At 50.4% G+C, this 14,516-nt stretch overlaps 3 protein-coding genes across 3 annotated transcripts; 1 reads left to right on the top strand and 2 right to left on the bottom strand.

Moving 5' to 3' along the window:
• Positions 1–5,800: 5,800 nt before the first annotated feature.
• J4E84_010905 (uncharacterized protein) lies at positions 5,801–8,225 on the bottom strand (the record flags this gene model as incomplete). The annotated part of the gene is made up of 2 exons (XM_049393460.1): positions 5,801–8,030; positions 8,221–8,225. 2 exons carry the CDS (start codon positions 8,223–8,225, stop codon positions 5,801–5,803), a joined length of 2,235 nt encoding a protein of 744 aa, XP_049238829.1.
• A 312-nt stretch (positions 8,226–8,537) lies between these two features.
• J4E84_010904 (uncharacterized protein) lies at positions 8,538–9,582 on the bottom strand (the record flags this gene model as incomplete). Its single annotated transcript, XM_049393459.1, has 3 exons — positions 8,538–9,124; positions 9,171–9,299; positions 9,345–9,582. 3 exons carry the CDS (start codon positions 9,580–9,582, stop codon positions 8,538–8,540), a joined length of 954 nt encoding a protein of 317 aa, XP_049238828.1.
• A 209-nt stretch (positions 9,583–9,791) lies between these two features.
• On the top strand, positions 9,792–11,156 carry J4E84_010903 (uncharacterized protein; the record flags this gene model as incomplete). Its single annotated transcript, XM_049393458.1, has 1 exon — positions 9,792–11,156. The coding sequence occupies one exon, from the start codon at positions 9,792–9,794 to the stop codon at positions 11,154–11,156; it is 1,365 nt and encodes a 454-aa protein (XP_049238827.1).
• Between the last annotated feature and the right edge of the window lie 3,360 nt (positions 11,157–14,516).

Here is a 14,516-nt window from a genome sequence, read left to right as displayed (position 1 = left end):
GTAAGCCTTGGCTTTAGTGTTTCTCAACTATAGGAATTTAGAAAAATCTCAACTTAACAACTAAAGTATACTATAGTTATGTGCTGCAGCTAATGCCTAGATAAGATAGGAGTATAAAAACTTCGCACCTGTGCGTTGTTCCTTCTTCCCCTATCTCTATCTACACACTCTAAGATGGCGACAACAACAACAATTACTCCACGAGCCACCTTCAAGTCATCATCAGACCCCGGCGGTTCCATTGTTGGCCTTACCACGTTCGGTACACCTGCCTGCTGTTTGTGGTTTGGAGCCTGCCGCAAGGAGAGCCCCCAATTATTGTACCTTGCCGTCGATCGGCATCGAGCCTCGGCACGGCAATTGAACAAGGGGAGGTGCAGCGTCGGTGGAAGTACCACAAACGGATGGTGAGGATGTGGAAGTGAGGTCGGAAATTATCGAAAAAGCAAGTGAGTAATCAGCCTAGCGCGGGATAGTCAAGTGCAACAGCGGCGCGAACAGTTCGTCGAGAGAGCTACAATGCAGGTAGCGGACACTGACAGAAGAGGTGTAGTCGTCGTGCGTTGGTGTGCCGAAACCTGGGCCGATCTTCCTACTCGCAGTATGGTACGGGTGATCGTTAGCGGGTCCCGCTGATCCGAGGAACGGCTCTAGCGCAGAGCTATGCCGGACGTGGCAGGCTAAGCTCCGAAAGCTTCGACTTCAGGATGGCATCTTGACCGAGATGTCGGCTGGATGTTGACCGAGGTGGCAGTAGGTGAGTGCGATGTTCAAGCGGAATGCGATGTGTGCCTGATCGTTGAGCCTTACCCCGCCAGATCATATCTAGGGTGACCCCGCGGGAGCGAGCAGCAACGTAAGCGCAACAGCTGATCGATCGTGGTTTTCACAGGAACTGCCGAAACGGCGAATTCAAACCTTGGAAGGGAGCGACCGAACGGTGACATGGAAACTCTAAGTGACGTCTTTGCGCTAGACCATGTGTCAAAAGGTTGCCTCAAAACGTCGCCACGTGTGACGCTAGTTCCACTTCTCTTCCTCGTCATTTCACTCTCCAGGTATTCCCGACTTATATGCATCGCGACGACTCGTATCGAGGGTTTCGTGTCCGCGGAGTATCCAATGAGAACATATCTTTCGCCAGGCCCTTCGGTACATCTTGCCGCTTCCACACGCTTCAGTCTTCCATGAAGTCGTCCCGCAACGGCTTTTGATTGCAATGACAGGATCCCATGAGTACAGAAGTAAAGAGGTAAGAAGCTTGTAGAATGCTGATTGATATATGCACGTCCAGAGCGACGCTCAAGATTCGAGAACTGGCGGCAATGTTTGAACGGAAGCCAGCAACCGACACATCGGCGACGTTCCTTTCGATTTAGATCAACTTCCACGGACGACTGAACCCATCGAACCTCCAAGCCAGTATTTTGGTGCCATTTTGAAGACGTCCTAGTCTGCTATTCCCTTGCACCCACAGACGAAGCAGGACCATGACATGGTCAAACAGATTTTTCGGAAGATCATCAACTGGTCGATGTAAGCCTTCGAAAAAGAAAGTCTTTGGATAAGTGTAGGGAGTTAGATTCCATAACCCACGGATATGTTTTTATGCACGCAAAACTAGCGCGATCGCCACCCGGACAGTATATAAATCCCGCGAGGTGGTATACTGAACGACTCATAAAGCCAGTATGCGTTACCAAACCTCCAAAAGGACATTAGATCTGGGTGATGTTCTCTGTGCCTTTCTCCGCAGTCATATATCAGCGCAGTGTCTTTTTCGAAACTTCCAAACACCTGTGCAAATAGTCATATTCATGCGCCCTTTCTCCATGAGTTGTTTCACTCTGGTTCTTGCTGTCGCACAACGGGGAGACCGATAAGCTCACACCACCTGTTTGACTTTCGCGTTTTTCGAATTCCCATCCCAAGAACTCTTGTAGTTTTGGAAGAGTAAAACCCGCAAAGTTCTGGTCGAACAATAAGAGCACAATCGTGCAACCTTGGTTTTATATGCGGCTGGAACGGAGGCTCACCAGCGCCCAACACATGGAATTGTACTCAGCGACTTTTACTTCCATCAATACATGCCTGGACCTTACTGGAAAAGCAAATTTTGGGACGCTTTGCAAGATGAATGGAACTTGATCCATCAGATGGCGGGTTTTACACGTCGCCCGACTGGAGACCGGCAGGCGCACCGCATATAGCAGTCGATGTTGTCTTTCGTTCTCCATGCTCAGGACAAGCACGTATTTTGGACCACCGGAAGCCATAAGATTGATGTAGAAGTGATGCTTCAAGGCCAGCTAGAAGGTAGGATTGAGTTGCGAGTCGCACAGAGACCGGCAAGCGAACCGCATGTACGCATCTTGGTACTCTTTCAATCTTCATGAAAAATGTGTCGTTATCTTTCGAGCTATAAGATGCCAGAGTATATGTACAGCAGGAACATACTTGCAAGGCTCGAAACCTTGAGAGGTAGATTTTGAACGCGGGCTATACGGGGGCAGCCGGAAACGCCACATCAGGGTGGATTGACGTAGTCTTGATCTCCATTCACGGGAATGTCGTGAGTTTTTGGAAAATTGGAAGCTGGTTTGTTGGTGAAGGAAGGAGGCGTCAATAGTCCTCGGATTGATGGTCTTTTATACACGGATCGAGCGGAGGCGCGCAGACACACCGCATGTCGGACTCCAGAAGGCGTTTCGGTCTTCATATAGGAAATGACTAAGCTTTTCAAGATGTTTGAAGCCAGGATGTCGGCACAAAACAGACATATCCATTATCATGGGGATGTTGAAAGACAAGTTTTTGAAGCAAGCCTCACGGAGACGGCCGGACACGCCACATGAGGTTGTTTGAATTCCTTTTTGATCTCCATGGAAGAGTCCGTCGCGTTTTTGAATAACTCGAATCTAGAGTACTGATAAAGGAAGGATACTTTGAGAGCCACCGGAAGGTAGGGTTTATATGCGGAGTACAGTCGGACCAGACGAGCGCACATGACCTTGTTGCACCTTCTTTTCAGCTTCTCATGTAACTGTCCGCTATTCCTTTTAATGGGGGCAACTAGCCAGAGTACTATCAAGAATTACGAGGTATGCTTTTGGAAGTCTAGTAGCTTGTATGTGAGCAGGAAAGCGAGAGCGGAGGCACACAACATGAATTTTTGCTGGGAGATTTTCAGATCTCCATGTTGTAATGTTGTCAGAATTTCAGATAGATGCAAGCCAGAGCTTCAGAGCCAAAAGGAAGATATAATCATCAAAGAGCGGTAATTTCGATAAGTGCGGGAGGACGGGGGGCAGACAGACATAACGGGTCCTGAGTTGTATTTTCTGGAACTCCATACATTGCTCTGTATATGTATTTTAGTAAAACGAAGCCAGAAGAATAGTGTAGAAGTGAGAGTCTAGTCGCGACGAAGATGATTTTTTAACATGCGCGCCGAGAGAGTGCAGAGGCACAACATGAAGCATAGGCAGCGCTCTTTTAGGTCTTCATAGGGGCAGGCATAATTTTTTTGGTTTTATGCATACTGGAGGCGCAGTATCGAAGTGGAGTTTGGATAACCCAAGGATACGTAGATCGTGTATGCGCGCGACAAGACGAGAGACACGCACACAATATGTTCATGTTGGTACTTTTCTTTTAATTCTCCATAGATAGCACGACGTGTGTTTTGAGAAAAGACAATCAGAAGAGCAGCATTAACGTGTAGAAGTAGTCGCGACAGAAGAGGTGGCTTTTGTATGCATACAGAGAGAACGCGGCGACACACAGCATCGTTCTGGAGTAGACGCTTTTCGAAATTCCATACTGGGTACTCTCATTGCTTTAGGCCAAAGAAGGCCGGAGTATTGGAGTCGAGTTGGAAGTCCAGTCATGATCCCGTAGCGTGCGTTGTTCGGTGGCAGAGAGAAGGCGCAAGCGCAAACATGCACTGATAGTTTCCCATGTTTTGGTTTCCATAGGAACTCCCGTCCTCCGTTTTGGTAAATACAACTTGGAAGGTTGGCGTAGAAGTGAAGCCGTTGTTGCCAGAAAGAGACGTCTTTATACGCGACTGAGCCGGGGACGGGCCGCTCTCAACATGTCATTGTAGTTGCGGAAGTTTTTGAGCTCTCATAGAGTCTTTCGTGGTTTGTTTTTGGTGAAACAAGGCACCGAATGTTGGTGAAGAGTAAGACCCCAGCCGCTGGTAGGTTTTCTATATGCGACCAGAGGCGTTGCAGGCAAGCGCACAACATTCAGCTCTAGATTCATTATTTCTGACTCCGATCATGGGTTCTAAATGCTTTGTTTTTTAGAAAGCGAAGGCCGCGACATGAAGAATAATAATGTCCCTTTGAGTAAATAGCTCAAATGCCATCTGCGAGCTGATGAACGAGAGGCGGACGCACAACATGTACGATCTCCATACATTTTTGGAACTCCCATAGAACCCGTTGGTACGGGTTTTGGAAAGTAAAGACTGCGACGTTGGAGAGAACGCAGACATGGGCTCTTTGTGAATATATTTATAGTCGACTTGAAGGACAGCAGGCAGTCATACCATGCGCGTGTGTTGCAGGGTTTTTGATCTCCATCGCAATCTGCATGGTAGTTTTAGATAAATCGCAGCCTCGGATCTGTATTTAGAATTGGATATTTGATCCGGGAGACGTTTTTCGTGTGCGGAAAGGAGGGAAGGAAGGCAACGCCACATAAGTGGCAGGCCTTCGAGTTTTGATCTCCATGGAGTCTTTGCTATCGCCTTTTTGAGTAACAAAGAGCGGAATGTAGATGTAAGAAGCTACACTCCAGCCGCGAGAAGAAGTGTTTATATACCAGCAGGAAGAGGAGGCAGCGGCGCCATGCAGGATAGCGATTTCGTTTTCGATCTCCATCGATTCATTTCGTTTGCTTTTGAAACAGCGAAGACACGCATCTGAGGAAGTACCTGATGTTTGAGAAAAAGGCGGAAGGACAGTCTCATAAGAGCGACGATTCATTTTTTTAGACTTTCCATTTCGCCGTTCTCTGCCCGTTTTGGAAAAGCGAAGACCAGAATGTTTGTGTAGAAGTCAACGTCTAGCAGTCAGAAAGTAGTTTTTATATCGCAACTCCAACTCCGCCACCCATGACTTGGGCGCCGTGTGGTTTTGAAGAAAATATCGTATTGCAGTAATGCGCGGGAGGGTTGGCACGGCACCATGAGAAAGGTCCTTAGGTGTTTTGGAGAGACTCAGGAGGAGCGAGGGAAGAACATGGGTCGGTATTTGAGTTTTTTAGGACAGCGCCATGAGGGTCAACGGCACCCCTTTTGGAAAATGAAGATTGGAAGGGTGGATATAGAAAGGAAGAAAGGCAATGAGCGAGGTATTTATACGCCGCCACCAGCCCACATCACCACCCCTCCACTCCAACTCATCTCATCCCAACAATTTTGCGCCCTCCAACACATCCTCCACTTGCGCAAGAACAAACCAGAATAACGTAGGATGAAAGGTAAAATAGTCATTAAACCATACTAACTCGCTATATCCGCGCATATACCTGCGCCTCTCATAACAAGACCGGCAAAGAAGATGAAACCGCCATCCTAGCATATAGCTCCAAGGACGGCAGTATATATCGCTTATTTTCCGTAGCCCAGTAACGCCCAAATACTCAGAGTGTGCGCGGTGAATAACGCGTCCAAAGGAATGGGGGTATATATCCAATGCCTTTTATCCAAGCTTTTTCTTCTTCTTCTTCAACATCCCAGAACTTCGGTCAAGCCCACTGGCAACAAGTCACGATCGTGAGAGTGCTGTCATGACGCAACAACCTCAACCCACCCCTCCCTATTCCTCTCGACTTTACTCCCATCCTCACCGGCCGTCAACTCCTTGGCTAACCCATCTTTCGCGCCTCTCCGCCTCGCCCTATCCCTCACACTGCGTTCATCTTTCTCGCACTCCTTGATTGCCTCTACAACTTCTAGTTCTTCGAAGCGCGCATCTTGCAGATTGAGCTTCTGCCACTGAGGATGTTTTTGGCAGCGCTTCTTCAAGCACGCAGTTTCCTTGTCATCGACATCGATGTCCATAGCGTCGGCGCCGTTGGTCGCGGGTGTGGGCGTGGAGGAGATCTGTTCGGGTGTGGGAGTGAGGGTAGAGTGGTGGAAGGCGGCGCGACCGTGTTTGCTGTTGCGCCAGAGGAGGAATTCGGCGTCGGACCAGGAGAGCCGCGAGTCGTAGCCGCAGAAGTCCTTGGCTTTGACTTTCTCGCGGTCGGCGAGACGCACAGCTTGTTCTTTGGCCATGCTGACGAACTTCTCGCGGTCTTTGAGGACTTCGAGTCGGTCTTTTAGTTGGGTCTTCTCTTTGTGGAGGGCGGTCAGGCGTTCGATCTCGCCGGCAGTCAGAGCCAGGTCTTCACCGTTGGAGGGGAAGGTTGCGCGGGATGGGGAGGCGGTTTGTGGGGGTGTGAGGACGCCGGTTCCGAGGTTTTTGAAGGCTTGGATGTTGGGCGATGCGTCGACGAGGGCTTTGAGGTCCTTGGCTCGTAGTGTGCCTCCAAGGGGTGTCGGCTCCTCTTCCTCTGCGCCTTCACTCTCCGCAGGCTTCTTCTTCTTCTTGGATTTCTCCTTCGTCCCGTTGGCGCCCTTGGCACCTGCCGTCCGTTGTAGTTGTTCTTGCATGAAGAGAACTCCACAGTCGTCAGAGCAGTACTTGCTCTCCCTGCCATGATTGAGTCGCGCAGGTTTCCGACAGCCGTCCCGCCGGCACATTGGCTTCCATGTTGTGTTGCCCTTGCCGTTCTCCTCGCACTGCGGACATATGAACTTGTCGACCAGTTCCTCGTCCACCTGTCGCATGTTTACGCAGTCGCCGTGGAACCAGTCGTCGCATCCGCCATCGCATCCAATCATCCACTTGTGGTTGTCGGGCTTCTTGCATATGCAGTAGAGGTTGTGGTCTTCGGATGATTCGCCGTCGTCGTCGGTAGCGTGTTCGTGACCTGGGGCGGGCGAGGATCCAGGGACAGGTGTGCCGGCGTGCGAGCCTTTCTTCATCGCCCTGCTGCCCGCCGACTTGGGTATCCGCGAGGTAGGCGTAACGGAGCGCGCGCCATCTTCCGTCTCGACCTTGCGCTTCTTACTCGGCTTGGATGTCTTTGCGGTTCCCTTCTTCTTGATGGCGGAGGCGGACGATGGCGCTGGTCGCTTCTTGGTCGGGGCGGGTGCGGGCTTGGACTCGACTGGTGATGGGGCGCTCTCTGCCGCGCTCTGGTTCCGTCTCCGCAGTCCAAGGTCGCTCTGCTTGGCAATCTCAAGCGCCTTGAGTGTGTCGGCGTCCATGTTCTCGCCAGTCACGGAACTCTGTCGCTCGGTCTGGGAGGCGGTGATTGCAGGAGTGTGTTCGCGCGGTGTTCCAGAGGGCTCGTCCTTGATAAAAGGCTGCGGCGAAGGCAGAGTAGCGTTTCCATTGTGTGAATCAGGCTGGAGGGTGGTCGCTGCGGGCTCTCGGATCTGGGAGGTGGTGGGCTCGTCGCGCGTGAATGCAGGTTCGCGGTTCTGCGTGCTGTCTCGCTCGCCGTCGTCCGATGCGACTACCTGCGACACGTCCTGGCCAATGGGGGCGTCCTGCGTCTGCTCTTGCAGGGCCGAGGACAAATTTTGTATTGGCGCGAGCACTGGGGCGGGCGAGGTCCTCGACAGCAGCGACTGGCGGCGCTTCTGCTCCTCGGGCGAATTGGAGCCATGGTGATAGTGCTCGAGCGTCGGCGAGTGCACCTGGGGCTCGTCGAGGGGTGGCGAGGGCTCGACGGGCGCGTGGTGGGAGCCGAAGCTGCTGGTGCGTCGCGGCGCGTGGGACGAGGCCGTGGGCGAGGGCAGCTCGCGCGTCGGGGCGGGCACAAACTGCTGGCCACTGCCCAGCGTCGCCAGCGTCGTCAGGGCATCGGCAGCGTCTTCGGTCGTCGTCGTGGCAGACGGGCGGCGCTGCAGGCCGGCGTCGGGGTTGAGGAGGGAGTCGATGCTGCTCATTGTGGCTGGCGGTCTGTCTAAGCGGGCATGTCGGGGCGGGGATGGAGGGATGGAGGGATGGAGGGAATGTCGAGGACGCAAGAGTGAGCAGATTCGAGGCGAGCGAGAGGAGAAAGGGCGGGTGGTGTGGAAAATAGAGCCGTTTCAATCAGCTTGGCGCGCAGAAGCGCTTGAGGGGCGGGCGAAGCTGCGTGAGCCTTGACAGCATGCAGGCATTGCTCGACCGCCTGCTACCACTGCGCCTGCCACCTATTACCTCACACCTACCAGCGCGACGTCCCTCGTGACGCTGACAAATGGCAAGCCACTACATGTACCGCAATATCGCCTTCCTCGCCGCAGGTCTTCGTGTCTTTGTTGTGACGGCTGCCCGCAGCTCTTTGGCGCTTGCCGCCGATGATGCAACTCGACAACTGGGTCCCTTGAGGGGAGCTCCGAGCTAGCATCACCCAACATGACGTTTGTCCCAGTAAAGAGCATTAACATAACTACATAGGGTATCATAATATCATCCACCAGACTATTCATCGTCCTCATTTCTCGGCCGCCCGCGCTTGCGCCCTGCCGCCTGCGATGCACCTTGAGTCGCCTCGACCGGCGCACTGTCACTGAGGGCGTCCGCCACCTGCAGTGTCCGCTGCAACTTCTTCTCAAGCTCCTCCACGTCCTCGCTCTCCCCAAACATCATCCGTATAAACTGCGCGACACCTTCCCGTCCCACCTCGACCTTGCCTCGAGGCCCGACTATGTAGTCTACTGTCTCCTCGCCTCCGCCAGGCGTTTCCTTGATCCTGACAATATAACCGTCTTTGATCATGTTCGTAATCGTTTTGTCTTTCGTACCAACAGGCGTCGTCTGGTCTGCGTTCATACGCCTGAGAGCACGGTCTAGCTTGCCTTCTGGGATTATACCGCCAGATATGACAATGAGGGCGATGGCCATGGTGTACAGCCCGACGTATGAGTCTTCTCGGTTTATCTCGTCTGAGTCGGCTGCTAGTGGTCGCGAGGGGCCGATGATGTCTGGTATGCGGTACTGCTCAGGTAGGGTAGTCTGCAGGACCCATATGCCGGTGGACTTGCTCTGGGATTCCGAGCCGGCGGCAGCTGGAGACGTTAGATGGAAAAGAACACAGTGAGACTGAATACTTACCGCGCTTCTGTCGCAAGGTCACCTTGTCCGCTTTGGGCAGCTCGATGAACTGCATCCCAAAGACGTCCATGAGCTGGCTGTTAGCCTGCGAGAAGACGTCCTTGAACAGGCGAGTATAGGAACCCAGGACTGCATCTGTTAGTCTCAAGTCATATAGAACTCCAATGCACTCACCTTTCTCGTTGATATCCGCGCGCTTTATTGGCTTCCGTGAATGCTCACACGACAGGGCATAGCGCACCAAACCTTTTGCTAGTTGATCAACGCTGCCGCTGCCCTGCGCCTCTCTGATGGCGTCCTCCATGTCAATGTCTTCATCTTCGGGAGTGTCATCTCGTCTCCGTCGTTGTGACTGTATTGGCACCGGTGAGGATGCTTGAGTAGCCGCCTGTCGTGATCTTCGCGGAGGCATCGTGTGTGGTAAGTGACTGAAGCGTGGGGTAGACTCAATCTATCACAGAATTACCGCGTAGGGCTGACGCGACGCGCCTCGGTGAAAGCCGCGCTAAGGTGCTCGCTTCCGGGCCGGCGACGACATCATCGAGACATGGTCCGAGCTGCTCCTCCGCATTGCAAGTCTCAATCCACCCATCGTGACTTACCCCAGCCAATGCAGCCACCATGAACTCCATACGATTTGCCGCGCGACGGCCCATCTTCCGCTGCCTCAACACGCCTGCGCCGCTGCGCTCCAACCCACAATTCCGCCAGGGCTCGCGCTCCAGCAGAGCAGACTTCGAGGCCATCCTCAAGCAAGGCGCCCGTCCCAAGGTCCCTCGCCCAGATGAAGACTTCGTCTCCGTACACCGCGCCGAGGCCATGCGCCGGGCACAGTTGATCAAGAGGCGGAATTGGCTGGCTCTCGGTGCTGCGCTCTCCATGATAGCCCCCATCTTCCTCGTCCGGTTATGGGATGTGCCGCCGCCCGGGGAGAAGGACGAGAAGCCAAGTCGGGGCATATTCGACATGATCATGGGGCCTCCCACCAAGTGCGATGCACCGCGCAAAGCCGCAGAAGAGTTCCAAGGCAAGAAGGTCGTCATCGCAGCCGGCGACAAGGTCATTGCTACGACAGGCGACACCGACAACCCCCAAGCCTCGGACCCCGACGCCATCGAGCTCGTCGAGACAGGCACCTCCTACGTCCCCTACTTCCCGCGCACCATCCGCCTCCCCACCGACACCGCCGGCCCCGAAGCCATCACCAGCGACGCCGAATACACACTCCTCGGTCTGGGCATTCGCAAAGTCTCCTTCCTGCGCGTCCAAGTCTACGTCGTAGGCCTGTACGTCAAAACCGCCCACCTATCCACCCTCCAAAACCACCTCATCAACACCGTAAACCCCACCGCCTCGGCCCTCATCCCCAACGAAAAGAAAGACCTCCGCGAAGCCCTCCTCGACCCCGAGAAGAGCAACAAGATCTGGGAGTCAATACTCGCCAAAGACGGCACCGCAGGCGTCGACATGGCCTTCCGCGTCGTCCCCTGCCGCGGCACAGATTTCAAGCACCTCCAAGACGGCTGGATGCGCGGCATCGCCTCGCGCACCGACGAAGTCCGACGCAAGCAAGCCGAGCTCCTCCGCCAACAAGCCGCTGAAAACAAATCCATAGCCCTGCCCAAGCCCGTCGAAGAAGGCGAGTTCCAAGACGAGTCCTTTGGCGTCGCTATGAAGGAGTTCCGGAACTTGTTCCAGGGCAAGGGGAAGGCGCCAAAAGGCAGTGTTATTATTCTAACGAGGGAAAAGAGTGGTAGTTTGGGTGCGCTGTACCAGCCGCTTGTGCAGAAGGGGGATAAGCAGGAGACGATGGGGAAGAGCAGTTGGCTGGGTGAGGTTAAGGATGAGAGGGTGGGGAGACTGGTTTGGTTGCTGTATCTTGGTGGGCAGAATGTTAGTAGTGAGCCTGCGCGGAAGAGTATTGTGGATGGGTGTATTGATATTGTTGAGAGGCCGGTGGGCACGCTGGAGACTATGGTTCATTAGTGGGGTGGGTGTGTAACGAATCGAAGGGGATTGGGTGCTTTGCGCATGTGACCATGTGACAAAGTTGCCCGTCTCGTCTCTCGGAGGTGTTTATAAACCTCGCTCAGCTGTCCCCCTTCCTTTCTTCTTTTCATCACTTCACATTCTTGATTTACCAAAAATCCCTGATCCGAATGGCATGGGTCGTCCGTCCCGCCCTCTCTCCCAAAAACGACTCGCGTGTTCGCCATGTCTTTCTCCCTCTCTTCTTCATTCGACTACTACTACCCTACTACGTCGTCTGTCCTCCAAAACTACAAAAGGAACAATGGAATGACTCCTCCGTCGAGCACTTCTTCCAAAACATCTTTTCCTCTTCTAGATGTCCGCCGTTCTTCCCGCCTCTCCGCCAACTACGACTACGACTCCAATCCTACTTTCGAATTACCAAAACAAGGACGCTTTCGACATGGTGCGCTCGTCGAGCACTTCTTCCAAAATTCGCCTCCAGTGGATGCATGACTGGTTTTCTTCCTGCCTCTCGTCGACGACCTGGATTGTTCAAAATACCGATGGAAAATATTCATGATGTGTTCGGCGAGCACTTCTCCAAATAGTGGATAATTAGTGCATATGACTGCTGTTCCTCTCGCCTTTCGCCGGCTTGAGAAATGATCAAAAGAACAGCTAAGGGTGGTCATGATGCGTTCGTCGAGAACCTCTCCGAAAACTACTAGTGAATGCCACCATATCTTCCGTCCTTCGCGCTTCTTTGACTACTCCTCGGAATACTAGAAACGACTCGTTGTTTGCGGTATGGCGCGGTCGTCGAGCACTTCTCTTGAAAGAACGATCGGCTACCGACATGACTGGCGTTCTTCCCGCCTCTTCGACTGCTACTTGGAATACCAAAAAATGTCGAAAGCTGTGGCATGGCTTTTTCTTCGAGCACCTCTTAAAAACCATCAGCGGACATGTAAATGGCTTCCGCCCTGTCTCGGCTCTCCGTCAACTCCACGAGTACCCAAAACTCCGAGATCCGCCCCACATGTCTGTCCCGCTGAGCACCCCTCCACTCAAAAGAGATACAAGGTCTCGGAATGTCTGCTGCTCTCTTCTGGCTGGCGACTCAAAACAGAGGGATTTACAAAAAATGTCTGCTTCTGGAATCACACTGATTGAAGGTCTATGTCTGCTGCTTCTCCCTGCACTTCCGGTCTTATCCAAAAGCAAATCGCCCCTGGTGATGGTTGGCTCGTCCCTTAAGCACCCAATCCATAAAACAACAACCGGATGTTGGATGTCTCCCGCTGTTCCCGCCCCTTTCCTATTACCTAAAAGAGCTAGGTGGGTACAACCATGTTTCTTCCGGAAAGGTTCTTCGATTGGGCGCATGACTATTTCTCCTCCTTACCAATCTGGTATGATCAAAAGCCTCAGAAACGTCTTTCATGGCTGGCATTGCGCTTCTCAAAGATACCTCCAACAGTTTGAATAGTTATGGGACTGAGTGTCTCCGCCTACCATTCAAAATACCACAACGCAGCCTATGATGTCTCCTCTGGGGTGTCTTTATTCGAACAGCATGCCGGTCGCCTTTCCTTCTTCCTCCGCTATTATCCAAAAATCTAGAGAGCCAGCGGATGGCTGGCTTCGCCCTTCTCAAAAACTGCGGGCATGGATGTCATGGTTTCGAGACTGAGACTCTTTGCAAACCTTCCAAAAACGCACGAAACGAAGGCATGTCTTCTCCGGTGATATTGCGCGCTCCTTAACCATATTTACTATTCTTCTTCTACGGAATACGATCTCATCGAAAAGAGCAAGACTTCCATGCATGGCTGGCTTTGCGCGCTCCAAAACTCGGAGACACAACCAGCATGGTTCCCGGCCTGGGTTTCTACTCCTACCACTCAAACGATAGGGAGTACCTGTCACGTCTCCTTCCGCAGAACTAAACACTTACCAGATATGCCTGCTTCTCCGTCGGCGAAAACCTACCTCTTCAAAACAGGAAGATGTTCGGGACATGGCTGGCTTTGCGCGCCTCAAAACAACCAAACGATACACGCATGATTCCGGCTCTGAGATCCGCCGGCGACAAGATGATGAAAACTCATCACGCAAGCACGGATGTTTGGAGAGCGTGTATAAAAGTCTCACGTCGGCGCGGCTTTCTTCCTTTCTTTAACACACACCTCCTGGGTGTTTTACCAAAACACGGTACACAGCTGGTGATGTCTGCGCCGGCGAGGCTTTTTTCCAAAACAGATGTTGAAGCTCTATCATGTTTTTGTCTGAGAGGCGGCGCCTTTTATCCAAAACTTGCCGCATTTCGCTACATGTTCCAAAGCCCACTTGTAGCGGCAGGATGAGCATATCCAAAGTTGTTGAGATCGCGAATATGTCGCTGTCTCTGCTTCTCGTCTTTAACACACACCTCTTAGATGTTTTTACCAAAAAATGTACACGCAAAAGCTATGTCTGCGCTAGCGAGACCTTTTCTAAAAAAACATAACAGATATTACATGTCTGTGCTTGTTTATTAATAAATAATTTAATAATATTAACGCTGCTAGTTCTACTTAGTACTTATTACTTATACTTACTTAATAACTACGCTAGTATAAGAACTTAATACTACTTACTTATATACTAATATTTTCTTAATAACTTAGTTATTACTATAATATTTAAGCGCTTTTATAAAGCTAAGCTTATTACTATTTAGAACTTTATTTTTATTATTTTTAATTTAGTTTTAAAGCTTAGCTAAAGCTTATTTCTTATTTTTTAACTAAGCTATTACTACTATATTATTTATAATATTATTAGCTTTTATTTATTAACTTTTATATATAAAAAGCTCTTACTTTATTTAGTAAATTACTTTAAAAGTAATTTAGTATTCTAATAATAAAGTTAGACTTTTTATATTTTATTTATAAGTCTATTAAATTTATAGATATTTATAGTATATATTATAATAGTATTTATTATACTTAAAGCTTTAGTTTATACTATACTATATTAAAAAGGTTAGCTAAATATTAAAGCTAAGTATAAAAATTTTATTAATTTAAATATCTTAGCTTTATATTTAATTATTAAATATATTATTTCTTTAGAGCTAAAAGTTTCTTTTTAATATACTTATTATAAGTAGTAGCTTTACTTATAAGATATTTTATATCTAAAGTACTATAAAATATACTATACTACTTATAGAATATAGCTTTACTAAGTTTATAACTTCTTTTAAAAACTTAAAAACTTTTTAAAAAACTTTTTTATAACTAATTTATAAGTATTTTATTTATATAAAAATATATAAATAATTAAATAATTATTATATTTATACTTAAAAGATAGTACTTCTTA

The sequence above is a fragment of the Alternaria hordeiaustralica genome (assembly GCF_023758085.1).
Source record: "Alternaria hordeiaustralica strain BMP 2776 chromosome Unknown scaffold_49, whole genome shotgun sequence".
NCBI classification, from domain to species: Eukaryota; Fungi; Ascomycota; class Dothideomycetes; order Pleosporales; family Pleosporaceae; genus Alternaria; species Alternaria hordeiaustralica.
Note: the sequence above shows the minus strand (reverse complement) of the source record. Positions and strands in the feature narration are given on the sequence as shown.